The 13,753-nt window shown below is 34.8% G+C and overlaps 1 protein-coding gene and 1 long non-coding RNA gene across 8 annotated transcripts in view; one reads left to right on the top strand and one right to left on the bottom strand.

Moving 5' to 3' along the window:
* LOC144304831 (uncharacterized) overlaps positions 1–10,711 on the top strand; it is a 72,927-nt gene extending 62,216 nt beyond the window's left edge. Inside the window, exon 3 of the long non-coding RNA XR_013371814.1 lies at positions 8,307–10,711. This is a non-coding gene — a long non-coding RNA (uncharacterized LOC144304831). The remainder of the gene's footprint in view (positions 1–8,306) is intronic.
* Positions 1–13,753, bottom strand: part of SCN9A (sodium voltage-gated channel alpha subunit 9) — a 159,704-nt gene that overhangs the window by 20,867 nt on the left and 125,084 nt on the right. For all 7 annotated transcript variants that reach the window (XM_077883425.1, XM_077883427.1, XM_077883423.1 and 4 more), the window contains 3 exons: positions 7,900–8,054; positions 3,678–3,851; positions 689–811 (listed from right to left, as the gene is read on the bottom strand). In XM_077883425.1, coding sequence (XP_077739551.1) covers positions 689–811; positions 3,678–3,851; positions 7,900–8,054 — 452 coding nt within the window. The remainder of the gene's footprint in view (positions 1–688; positions 812–3,677; positions 3,852–7,899; positions 8,055–13,753) is intronic.

Genomic DNA, 13,753 nt, shown 5'->3' with positions numbered 1-13,753 from the left:
GGGCATCTGAGGGTGCCCTTTTAATACAGTTCTTAAAGCTAAGTTGCTACAGGTCATTATTTGTCTCACCTTGTTTGTCTCTACAAAATAATCTCTTTTTTTGGCACCATGCAGCCTAGTACAAATTATGTAAATTCTCAGAGCTTTAGTTTTGTCAAATGTAATCTGGAGGTAATTCTACTTTCATTGAAACATTTGTTTTAAGAATGAAATTTAAGGTGGTGGCTGATGTCACTTCACTGTTTTTTCTTACGAGTCCTACCCAGCATAGCTCTTGAAAGAATATTTTATGAGCACTGGATACAGGCTAGTCCCTGATAACTTGTATATGGGAGATGGTATCAGAATGAATAGTGTCCCATTCACTTAAATTTCCTAGCATAGAGATGATTTTCTTTTTTTTTTTTTAGAGAAGATTTTCATTTAAAAAAGGAAAAGTCATTTATTTGAATTACTGCCTAACAATATTACATGAAGGAGGCATTATTGTATTTTACTCTGTTAAACAATATGCAGTAAATACTATGTATATACATATGTACATACACATATATAAATAGCCCATCTATAAGTAGATATGTAGACATATATACATATAAACAGCCCATAATTTCTACAGACTTACTTTTTTCATATTTTATATTCCATTAAGAAAATAAAGATATTAGAAAGTTTAGCATTTTCTTACCCTCATTCCTTCAAACCTAGATAAAGCTCTTAGAGGTCTTAAAGCTCTAAGTGTCCGAAGGGATTTAATGGGGCCAAGGTCTGAGTAGCCAAGAGTGTTTGCAACTAAGGTAACCAAAGAAACCTACAAAAAAATAAAATGTTCATTAATCATTCCAATGAAATAATAAAGCATAAAGACGAAAAGTCAATTTCAAAGATCACTAAGTGCAGATAAGCAAGAATCATATTTTATATATCAAATTGTCGATTCATAGCCTAAAAATAGATAAGATGAATGCTCTTGTAAGGACATAGCTTTAAAGGAAGGCTAAAAAAATTAAAAACAATAGTAGAAGGAAAGTAGGTTATTTCTTCTGTCAATAAAAATCACACATGCTTTTCACACTCTTTGTGGTCAATGATTATGTTCTTGCTTATTAAATCTGAATTTACGCTTGATATATTTAATTAGATATGCTATATATTTAATGTGAGCAACTTATACATTTATGCTTTACATTTAATTAGAACAACAATCAAAATTTCAATTATAATAAAACCTAGGGCATAACAAAATGTGTGATTCTGAAGCTAAGTCATGAGTGTGGCATTAACTCAACCAAATCTTAGTCTTACTATAAACCTTATTCAAAAACGTTTTGAAGATTCATGATTCTGAGATGGAGCTAATTCCCCACAAGATAGTTCTGCCTTGTAATTTCTCAGAACTGGCACCAAAGGATTTACATAGTAATAGTGGGAGAAAAATCTCAATTGTATTGATGAGAACTTAAGAGTAAGTGATCTCACTGGCTTTACAATCAACATAGACATACAGAACTTCATCACATTAGACCTGCCACAACGACCATAACCAGTATCCAACAGAAAGTTGTGTTCTCATCATAAACTGTCTTAGAGGAAGGAACATGGATAGAAAAAAAATCAATAAACATTTTGGTAAAAGAGCAATAAGCTCCTCAATGACCTTACATCTGGATCTGTAATGCATTCAGTCTCTGAGTAAGGTCCATTTAAAATATTCATTTGTTTTTACACTGTGTGTAGCAGGAAACAATGTCTAAGAACAATGTCTGGAATGCAGCGCTTCATTATGAATTAAGTACTGATGAAAAGATTGAAATTTTCCATGGGATGGGAACACCTGGGAGTCAACCTCCTTATATTTAACTATTGACAGAGTAAAAAATTTATTATGTTACAAAAGCATTTACCTTACTCCTTATTTTTCTAGCTAGTAATGAGGTAACATATATAAAAGTAAATTGAAAAACAATTCATATGGAATCGCTAATATAAGGTATCAAAAATCAGAGTTCTTACAGAGAAGGTCCAAAAGAACATAGGAGGTGTAATGTATAGCTATATCAGGAAAAAAATTGTTTTTGCATATCACCAATATAGAAAACAAAAATGTTATTGTTTGCAATGTTTTATATATTGATCTGTTAAAAAAGAGTTTACTGAGCTTCGGATGACAGTTGAGAAACTGAACTTTTGAGTAGATATGATGAGTTTTGGGTTAATTTTGCAGATGTGGCTATGTATAGTCATGCTTACTCGCAATTTTGATATCTATGAATGATGCTATCTTTATCTTTTCTGAAAATTTGATGCAAATTCTCAGTTAAATGTTGAAGCACTTGTTAAGACTATAAAAAAAAATTTCATACTGCCCTCTAATTCTAGACATCAGATGTAAAAAATATCTCTCAGAACTGTAACTGATTCTAAGTTGTTCCTTCCTTAGCCACAAAGACTAGAATTTGGAAAATCTGGGAGAATTAACAGAAGATGGAAAAACATAAATCATTCTAAGAAAAATTAGATTGGGAAACTGAGGTCATGAATTAATTTAGAAAGCCTTTTAAAATAATATAAAATATAATAAGGTCACTATTATATGTGATATTAAATTATATCAAGATATAAAGTAAAATATACTAAATAATAATAAATCGATAAATTGGATGTTGCACCATTTCTATTTGCAGTGCCTTACTCTCGCAGCTGTTTTAGGATTTCTTTCCTATTTCAACAAGACTCCTTAAAAATATTTGCTTTGTTAAAAATAATGCATATACTGAAGCATTCTTATATATTTTCCATCATTCAAGTTTTGAATAGTTCTCTGAATTTATTACTTGAAATTGCCAGTGCCTATTTCTCTGCTTCACTGCCACTCTAGAGATGAAAGGTAAATTGGATGTTTCAGGGGGGATAGGATTGTGACTCATTCTGGTTTTCCGTCTCACTGAGACAGAGATCAATATTTTGAAATTCCATGCCTCCCAAACTCCTAAACCCAGAGTTATTTAGCTTTAGCACTATACTTTTACATAACTTTCAGCTAACATATGAGACTTGAATATTCCTTATCCTCTTTTATTTTCTAATTTTATATTGTAAAAAAAAAATCAATGTTTTATTTTTTTAAGATTTATTTATTCATGAGAAAGAGAGAGAGAAGCAGAGACATAGGCAGAGAATGAAGCAGGCTTCCCGCGGGGAGCTTGATGTGGGACTCGATCCCAGGACCCCAGGATCATGACCTGAGCTGAAGGCAGATGCTCAACGACTGAGCCACCCAGGTGCCCCAATGTTTTATCTTCTTAATCTGGGCTTCTGCCCTTTTCATTCCCACCCTTCACCACCAAGGTTTTCACTTTGTTCTTCCCAACAGGAATGATATTCAAATCACACATATATATACATGTATATAAAATCAAATTTTCTCTGATTGCAGAAAACATACGCATAAGTAACTTATAAATGTTAGAATGGTACAGAAAATAATCCATAGTCACTGACAAATTTCCCTTTTAATACTCCTTACAGATATATTTCTATTAGCTACATTAATATTTCAAAAAAAACCATGAAACTATAGTCTGAAAGTACAAAAAGCTAACCAAAATTAAAATATGATAACAAACATTACTAAATGTTCTTCAGAACACTTATTTATAAGAATAAACCCAACTTACATCAACAATTAAGAAATCCAGCCAACACCAGGCATTGGTGAAATACGTTTTATAACCATAAGCTACCCATTTTAGAAGCATTTCCAGAATGAAAATATACGTGAATATCTTGTCAGCATACTCCAGGATAATCTTAATGGTCTTTTTCTTTTCAATATATATATCTTCAAAAGCCTGTGAAAATAGTATTCAAATTTCAACTCACGTCCAACTTAACGCTTATGATTCATAACAAAGACTGGAAATAAAATTCTGATGGAGAATTTTACACTGAAAGATACATACTATTATGGGCTAGCTGACTTTATTCTGGTTTACAGTACTATGTAACACTTCATTCTAGACTTCTCACTAGTATGTGCCACTGGTCACCAGAGTTTAAGAGAAAGGGTGCAAAGAATAAAATTATTTATAATCTTCTAAAGGAATACTCATCTTTGATACAGTGATTTTTACTTCCTCTGACTCCCCTTTACCTCTCTTCAAATTGGATGAATCTTAATAATTTAAAACATGATTCCCAGATTGGTCCATCATATTTATCTTTCTCACCTTGCACTCTCCTTCACACCCACCAGTAGGATTTGGAGATCTCCTTCAGTTTTTACATGCTTGTGCATTCCCAGTGCCTCACACTGTGTCAAGAACACAGCAGAAGGCAAGGGAAGGTTTGCTGAAAGGACAAGTGCAGTAGCTCATCGGGCTGTAGAACACAGAGGATGGCTTCTTTCTTTGAATTCTGCACAGTATTTTATCATTCATTGAGAGCTTTACCTCTTCAAATCACCATTACATTCATTTGATGAATGTGGCACTTTCTGACACTCTTTTGGAACTTTCAGTTTTGAAAGTGAAAACTTTCAGTAAGTAATAGAGGATATTCTGTGGTCATAGCCATTAGTCCCTTGAGAAGTAATTAGAACAGATTTAATGAATTGAGATCACCTCAGACACTGAAAATACTGCTGACCTAAACAGGTCTGAAGCAGTAGAATTTTCTCTTTCAAGGTGAAACAATATCCACTTTGTTGAAGAACATGAAAGCAAAAGGAGTTGTATCCTTAATGGTACATTACATTACCTATCCAAAGCCATTGGAATTCTTCTTATTCCAAGTTCTTCTATCTACTTTTAAAATGATCCTTCACACTTATTACATACTGTTGGTATCAATATTGAAGCATGCAGAGAAGTTGGGGCACAGAATGAGCAGACTTACTAAGATGGTAAAAGAAGGTTCTAGCAGCTGACTGAGGTTTTGAATGTCAGTGCCACTGAAGTGCAAAGGAAAACTTCCAGCCCTCAGGATTTTCTGGCCTCCCTTCTGCAAGTTGTGGAAGAGTCTGGCAGCTTCCCAGACAGACAGTATGGCAACACTTTAGTATTGAATGCAAAGGTAACAAAGGGACTTGACCACAAAGAACAAAGAGTTCCTGGAACTGGGGTGCAAAGGTTGAATGCAAAGGTGCAAAGGTTGAATGCAAAGGGTGCAAACTGGTTGAATGCAAAGGTAACAAAGGGACTTGACCACAAAGAACAAAGAGTTCCTGGAACTGGGGTGCAGAGCTGGACCAGTAACTAGTAAGTCTTGAGGCTGAAAACCAGATACCCTGCCTGAGTACACCTTATTTTGACTGGTTCTAGAGCTGGAAACCAGATTCAGCCTGCAGGGCTCCTGGCTAACCTCCAGGACTAGTTTCATGGATATGGGAGCAAGGAGGCAAGGGCAACATTAATGTGTAGTGCAGGTTTTACTGTTACTCATTTCAGTAACCGCTCATTTGTTTCTACATGGTGTGTACTCTCCTTTCTGAGGAGCCAGAAATCAGTGAAAAGATACAGTGGTTGTGACTTCAGACCTCAGTTAAGTTATAGGTTTGTCATTTACTAACTTTGGGACATTAAACAACTTTTAAAATTTAATTTAATTTAATTTAATTTTTATTTTGTTTATTTTTTAAACAAGTTTTTAAACTCTCTGCCCAATTTCCTCATTGGTAAAATAAGCAAAACAATAATAACTTCACAGGATTGTTTATAAAGATTAAGCAAAAATAACCTATGCAAAAAAAAATAACCTATGCAAGGATCTTAAAAATAACTATGTACTAACTCAGCTGTTATTTTTTTGTTTATTTTATAGACAGGTACTTAAAAAATCTAGTTCAATTAGCAAACTCCCTGAGTAAAAAATAGCAGTTTCTTAAAATACCTTTCCCTTTTCTTCCTCATATGATTCATTCATTTGAATTTCAGGGTTGTGTGTGTGTGTGTTTTTTTTTTATGATGTTATTTATTTACTTTAGAGAGAGAAAGAACACAGGAGTGAGCAGGGGGAGAGGCCAAGGGAGAGGGATAGAGAATCTCAAGCAGGTCCCATGCTGAACGAGGAGCACAATGCAGGGGTCCATCTCATGACCCTGAAATCAGGACCTCAGCTGAAATCAAGAGTCAGATTCTTAACCAATTGCCTTACCCAGGCTAACCAAAGTTTGGATAGTGCCTCTTCCCAAAAATGTCATCTTGCTTTTTAGATATTTTGAACAAGGGATTACTCTAAACTTTTTTTTTTTAACTCTCCTTTCTAAAAGTCTCAGTTATGTGTATGGCTCAACACAGAATAAACTTCCTTAGTTATGATGGATACAAGATAATGTAGATATTGTTGAGATTCCTATTTGGATTCCACCAGATAAGAAGAAAAGCATTTTTCTTATTTATCTTCTGTTTCAAAAGAGGTCATCCACTATAGGCCCTGAGCACCCCAACATATTCTCGTTGGGTATGCCAAGGATGCAAGAACCTGACTGCTCTTTACTCAGGCTATTTCTTAGTGTTGCTTTAGCAACAAGCAACTATGAGGGACGAAACAGTGCCTCTGGGACAAAAAAGCAAGGTTGCTTACTGCTTGCTATAAAAAGACAGGGTTCCTTGGGGTACTTGGGTGGCTGAGTCAGACTCTTGATTTCAGCTCATGTTATGATCTCAGGGTTGTGAGATGCAGTCCCGCACTGGGCTCCATGCCCAGCTTAAGATTCTCTCTCTCTCTTTCCCCCTCTCCTCTTCCCCTTCTCTTAAAAAAAAAAGAAAAAAAAAAGGACAGGGTTCTCTAAATTTAGTGCTCTTTAGCTGTGATGCTAATGCATTTATGTGTACCATTTATCCCCATGCCATGCCCCCATGAGACCTGGGGACTAAGGGGAGCAACCCAAACATGCTGAAGTTCATGTTGCTTCCAATGTCATGAGGAATAAAATCCTTTGTCTCTGACTTGGAAGTCTCATATTCCACTAGCATCTGTGAAATAGCAAGAGGTTAGCTTCTTTAAGTAAAGTAAAATCCAATCCCAGGTCCATGAAGACTATCTGTGAGGCAATTTACAAAGTTCTTGAGTATTCTTTTTTTAGTATAATGGAATTTCCAGTGGTATCTCTAGCTGGAACTGGGCTTCTAAGGGTTCATCTCTATTTGTGTCAGTGGGAAAGAAAAGTGAGTAAGAAAAGGCTCAGGGAACTTGTAACTCTCCCAGATGCTTATCAACTTCCATAGAAAGTGCTTGGTATATGCACATAAGAAGTGTGTCTCATTCTCACCCCCAAATTATGGTTTGTTTTGCAAGATGCTTCATAAGCTGACACTGCCTATCTTTGTCACAGTACCTGTGGCTACCACTCTCCTCCCTGTATTTGCTTTTCCTCCAATGTCATGTTCTACAACTTGACAACTTTTAATTTCCTGAACACATCATGATATTTAATGCTGCCTTATATACACTTGTTTCCCTCAGCCAGCCCACCATGTATGGCTGGAAAATTCTATTCATCTTTCTAGATCTTGCAAAAAAAAAAAATCAGCTACTTTCCTGAAAGTGCAAGCAGACAATTGTTCATCTCTTGCTAAAGATCTTTATCAATTATATTCTTCACTTACTAACACATCCCAGTTCTATAATCACTTGTGCCTCTCTCTACAGAGGTCTCTGAACTCATTGAGAAAAGTACCTGGATCTTAACCACCTTTGCACTCAAGGCAGCAAGAATAATGCCTGGCCTAGAGTAGTGCTTAGTAAATATTTACTGAACTAAACTAAAAGTTTGTCCCAGTACTAATCATAGGGATTCATTTTTAGGTAAAACAACTTTCATGATATTTTTATCCTCCAACTCATTTATTAAAAATACTGAGGGACTCAAATGATTGCTTTAGGTGTCATATAACTTACCAGAGCACCACTGCTGAGCAGGATCATGAGAACAATAAAGCTTTCAAACCAACTGTGTTCAACTATTCTGTAGCAGGTTTTCCTGATGTTCCACCAGATTTTTCCTTTCCCTGATTCTATGTCAACTTGGCAGCATGGGAACCTCCGCACACAACCTGAGAAGAGAGATATGCATATAAAATCTTGATATTCAGAATAAATAAAATGCTTATGCAAAGCTTTCCCTGTGACATCCCTCAACTGAATAATTTCTAACACTGCTGCTTTGAATAGATTCAACTTGAATACATTCAACTAAAAATAACGTCAATTATTTCTAACTTAAAATATATTCTGTACTTTCTTGATTTCTCATCAATCTCTTCCAAAGTGGTTAAAGCACTTATTATTTTTTTTCATTATTGCAGTCCAAACACTGTGTGGATACATGACAAACATGGAATGAATGAATATGAAACTCAAAGCTGAGAACAAAATGCTTTTCCGGACCTTCTCTGCTAATTTTCCTTGATGTGGATTTCATCTACAATTTTCTGATCCTTCTACTCTATTAAAAAAAAAGTTCCTCACAAAGCTTCATTCTAGATAATATGAAGAAAATTAGTAGGAGTTTCTAAAATTTTTAAAAAGTAGATTTTGATTAGAAGCAGATAAAACTGTTTCAAGTACTCTATATTAAAAACAACTCTACATTTGGAACTTTAAGTGCAAAATATGCTGCAAGATGAGTTGAAGATCATTTTATTTAAAATCTTAGGCTTATTTATTAATTTCTCCATTTATTATCTTTTAATCTTTTATATACTTAGCTATGTACATAGTTTTCTCTAATCTGGGGACTTATTTTTTTGTTTTGGCTAGGCAGATAGATATAGAAATAAATGACTAACTGGATAAGGCAACTAAAATCACAAATATAAAGGTGTAATATTGATAGCACAGAAAACCTCACCCCACTCGTTTGTTAAGAGACCAGAAGAGGCTTTGTGAAGATCTGACACCTGAATTGAGTCAAAATACTATCCAAAAAGAGTATGGGTGGAATTCCAGGCCAAGAGGGAGCAAAATGTGTTATGCATAGGAATTATAAGCAGTTCAGAATTGTGATGAAAGCCAAGTGTGGAGGCATGGGTGAGAAATGAGGTTAGAGAAGTTGGTCAGATTATGGAAAGGATTTTCTTCCACATGAAGGAGTTTGGTCTATATTCTATAAACGTTGGGGAGTAAGTGAAGGGTTGTAAGCCGAGAATGATATAGGCACATTAAACCTAAATTTATGTCTCCAACAGTTGAATGGAGGATAAGTGGAAGAGGAGAAAAAAAGGAGGGGAAGATGCAAAAAAACATTTAGGGTTCTTGTTCAGTAGCCTTAATAAGGCTGGATAGGTCATGGCAACTCTAGTTAGGAATTAGAGCAGTAATAGATTCAAGACATGTTTGGCAGGTAAAATCAGCAGGATTTAGTTATGCAGCATAAGAGAATAGGAGGAACTCAGAACAGATGGATGAATGTCAGCAATGAAATGAAGAACACAGGTGCAGGGCTACTTGGCAGGTAATGAGTTTGAGATGCTGGTAGGACTTCCAAATACAAATGTCCTGTAGTTATTTGGAGGTCTGAATCTGAAGCTCAGGGGAAAGTCTGGGCTAGAAAAGGAGAATTTTTGAGGTCATACATATAAAAATCTATTTAGGGCCAAGAAAAGGCCATATCTAGAGCATTCTAAAACAGTAATATTAAGGAAGAGAATGCAATGACATGCTGGAGCCAGCTCACATAAGTTTTGATAACTCATTGTTAAACTGGCAGGCATTTTTGCAAGCCTGTTGTTAAATGCAGCAATTATCAAAAGTTAAATTATATGAACTTAAAATTATAACTTACTTTTGAAAAGACTAAATCTTAAAAACATATCCCTTTCAAATCATTTTGCTATTATCTATAGAGTACATTTCTGTCTTCTATTTGAGTCAAGGGAAATTTGTCATACTATAAAAATAAAATGACAATTTGAAAGTACAAAATGCTATTGAACTAGTGGCATCTCTTCATTTGGTAGCATCTCCACATTTGGCAAACTCACATCAGTAGTTTGAAATAAGCCATGGTGGGGATCTTTACACTACAAAAGTCATCAAATGCTATAAACCAGGGTTTGCTGATTTTCTAGAGTAAACTTAACAAATAATACAGGAAATGTTAATAAAATATATAAAACAGTAAAGGTGTTGGGCAGCCCTGGTGGCACAGCGGTTTAGTGCCGCCTTCGGCCGGGGGTGTGATCCTGGAGACCCAGGATCGAGTCCCACGTCGGGCTCCCTGTGGGGAGCCTGCTTCTCCCTCTGCCTGTGTCTCTGCCTCTCTCTCTGTGTATCTCTCATGAATAAATAAATAAATCTTAAAAAAAAGACAGTAAAGGTGTCATATTTATAGCCATGACACTGGGAATAGCACTAAAAATTGAGGAAATATTCTTTCCTTATTCAAATTCTATTATCTAAGATTTGCAAACATCATTGATGAATGAGCGAAGTTCTGACATACAGTTTCTTTGTCTCACTGTTAGCTTACTGATTAACATAAATGAAATAACCAACCAACCTTCAGGTTAAAACTATACTTGTTCATCAACTGTAATCGTTGGTTATCTACAAATCCAAAACTTTGGTAGAATTTAACAACAGCATTCTATGAGAACCAATGAGCTATAGGGCATGTACAATAAGCAATGTTGCTTATGTTATTTGTAAATCATGTGCTACACATCCTTTATATCAGTAGATTTAAAATAAACTGATAAATGTATGCATACTTTCTTTTTCTTGGAGAATTATTTGTTAAACATTCACCTGAACACCACTAGGACAGATGGAATTAGAGAAAACCCTGAAGGAGAAGGAGACAGAGCAGAAGTGGGAGAGACATGTAAGGGGCTGCAGCAAAAAAGTCAGGGAGTAAAAAGTTTCATAAAGGGCTGATGAACAGAACCATAACCAAGAAAGACCCAAAAAGATAATGACTGAGATTTCAAAAATTAAAGTTGATTTTAAAAAACAACCACACTTATTTTGAAGAAAAGGAAGAATTGAAAAAGGAGGAACTACAATTAATCGATCTTTAAAAAATTTTTCCTTTCAGAACCATTGTGTACTGTTGGTGGTAATGTAAATTGGCGCAGCCCTTGTAGAAAACAGTATGGAGGTTCCTCAAAAAGTTAAAAATAAATGCCATATGATCCAGTAATTCCACTACTGGGTACTTACTAAAGAAAACAAAAATACTAATTTGAAAAGATACATGCACCCCTATGTTTATTTCAGCATTATTTATAATATCTAAGTCCATCAATAGACGAATGGATAAAGAATATATATATATATATACACACACACATACCATGAGTTCCCACTCAATCATAAAAAAGAATGAGGTCTTCCCATTTGTGACAATAAGGATAGAACAGAATTTATCTGCCTCAAGTATAATTAGCAGAGGAGAAAAGTTCCCTTTAAGATTTTACTATCTGAGATTTATTTGTGTCACTTAAAATTGAAGAGAAATATTATTCAAAAGATTGAGGCAAGAAAACAGATAATATATTCTAATTAGAAAAGTAAACTTTTTATCTGAGATGAAGGTTGATAAATATTGCCCTCAGGATTTATCACACCTCAGAGAGTTTCTCACCCTTATTTGGAGGCAGGAGTGTTCGACTGCCTGTCTGGCTTTTATGCAAAGGCATATCCTAAGAGATTTCCAACCTAGCTGGTTAGCAATGTTATCATACATTCTTTTTTAAAAGGACTGTTAATTAAATGTAAACATAACAGAGAACCTCTCAAACATTTTAATGGGTCCCCTTGGGTAAATGCTATTTCTTTTGGGTGGTTTCATTAATTTGTTCTCGTGATACATTTCATAAAGTCTATACTGGGTTTCATCATGTTAAGCCAGTGCTCCCCCCACCACCGCCCCAAACAAAAAAACTAACTTCCATCGACCTCTTCCAAGAAAGATTACCTATTAATAAAAATATAATAGTATAATCATATAATGTAAAAATTGATTAGGAAAATGGGTTTTTTTTAACAGTTCTTAAAACTTTCTAAATTCTCTAAAGTATTTCATCCATATTTTCTTTAAAAAAAGGATAAAAGTACGAGTGAGTTGTTATTGTGTTCTTAAAGTTAGAATTAGTTATTAGTTATTTTATAGGAAGTTGAATTCAGAATATTTTGGGAGCAACTTGAGTTGGTTTCTTCTACCAAATTAACAGAAAATACATTATTTTATGGAAAAGAGGGTATTCTCTTTTTTAAAATTTTATTTATTTATTCATGAGAGACACACAGAGAGAGGCAGAGACACAGGCAGAAAAAGGAGAAGCAGAATCCCCACAGGGACCCTGATGCGGGACTCAATCCCAGGACCCTGGGATCATGACCTGAGCCAAAGGCAGACACTTAACCACTGAGCGACACAGGTACTCCTGGAAAAGAGTATCCTCCTCATATCCTAATCCTGATTTTGTAATATACTAACTGTATAATCCGAAAAGAGTATAATGTAAAACCAAGCAGAATCAAAAAGTCCTGTCATGTCAGGTTGCCATCACATGCAGAAGTAAGGCTAGTGAAGAACAGTGGCAGATCTAGAGGAGGAGCCTGGAATCTTGAATTATGAAGCTAGTGGAACAGAACTAAGGAAAGGCCTGGCATAAGAGGGAGGAGAAAAAGATGAAGAGGAATATGATGAAAAGTAGTAAAGCAACTGTATATATTTTAGGTATATAAATTGATAATTTGATATTAAGTATACATTGTAAAATAATCATCACAATCAAGCTAATTAACATAGCCATCTTCTCACCAATTTCTTCCCTGTATGTGTGGTGAGAACAGTTGAGATCTATCCTCTTAGGAGATCTCAAGAATACAATGCAGTAGAGTTACGTATAGTCCCATTGGCTCACAAGAGCTCTCCAGAATGTATTTACCTTGTATAACTGAAACCTTGGCCCTTAGTAAATTTTCAGTGGTCAAGACTAAACACATCTGAAAACGTGTTTCTGTAATATCTCCTATACACTAGACTCAATTTAGAAGTTATGCATAACTTTAAAGAAATCACATAAATAGTCTCATTAGTGCTTTGTAGGACTAAAATAAACTTTTTATGTAGTTTAATGTTAATAAGATAGTCCTTACAGACTGAAATAGCTTAGCATTAATACTTTCTGCAGAAGGTTTAAGCTTTTCCAAAGCCCCTAATTTGAAGCCCTAATCTGCTTGGTAAACCCAACTTCTCTCTAGTTATCCTAGAGTTTTAAGTTAGGGTCATTCATAAAATGGGTGGAGAAAATCTTAGTAGCATCTGTACAAATTTAATGGTGCTTATTAATTTACTGAGAAATAGGCAACACCTGATGAAATTCTTAAGTGTCTTTAATACAAACACTTCTAAAGGAAACTCTATGTGTTTTGCTCCATGGTATTGATTTCAGCAAACAAAATTTCTATCAATTGGGTGTCATACTTGTTTGCTTCTCAAATAAAATAGAATTTAGCCTGTATTGAAGGAAAATTCATGAACCCATTGTAGTTCAAAGATATCTTTATTTGATAGCATTTTGTTTACTGCATGAGTGCTAGAGGAGGCTGGTTGAGAAAAATCACTGAGGATGAATGCAAGTCTGACTTCTACAAAAAAAAACTGATGCTGAGAGTAATGGATAGTAAGTCACTAGCATCAACACTATGCTATCATAGCTTCTCTACAGAATTATTAACAACATATTTTTAAAAATAAAAAAAGGAAAAGAATGATGTTAGTAAGAACTGTGGTAATTAGGGA

This window comes from Canis aureus, chromosome 34, assembly GCF_053574225.1.
Source record: "Canis aureus isolate CA01 chromosome 34, VMU_Caureus_v.1.0, whole genome shotgun sequence".
Classification (NCBI taxonomy): domain Eukaryota; kingdom Metazoa; phylum Chordata; class Mammalia; order Carnivora; family Canidae; genus Canis; species Canis aureus.
This window is presented reverse-complemented; position numbering and strand designations above follow the sequence as displayed.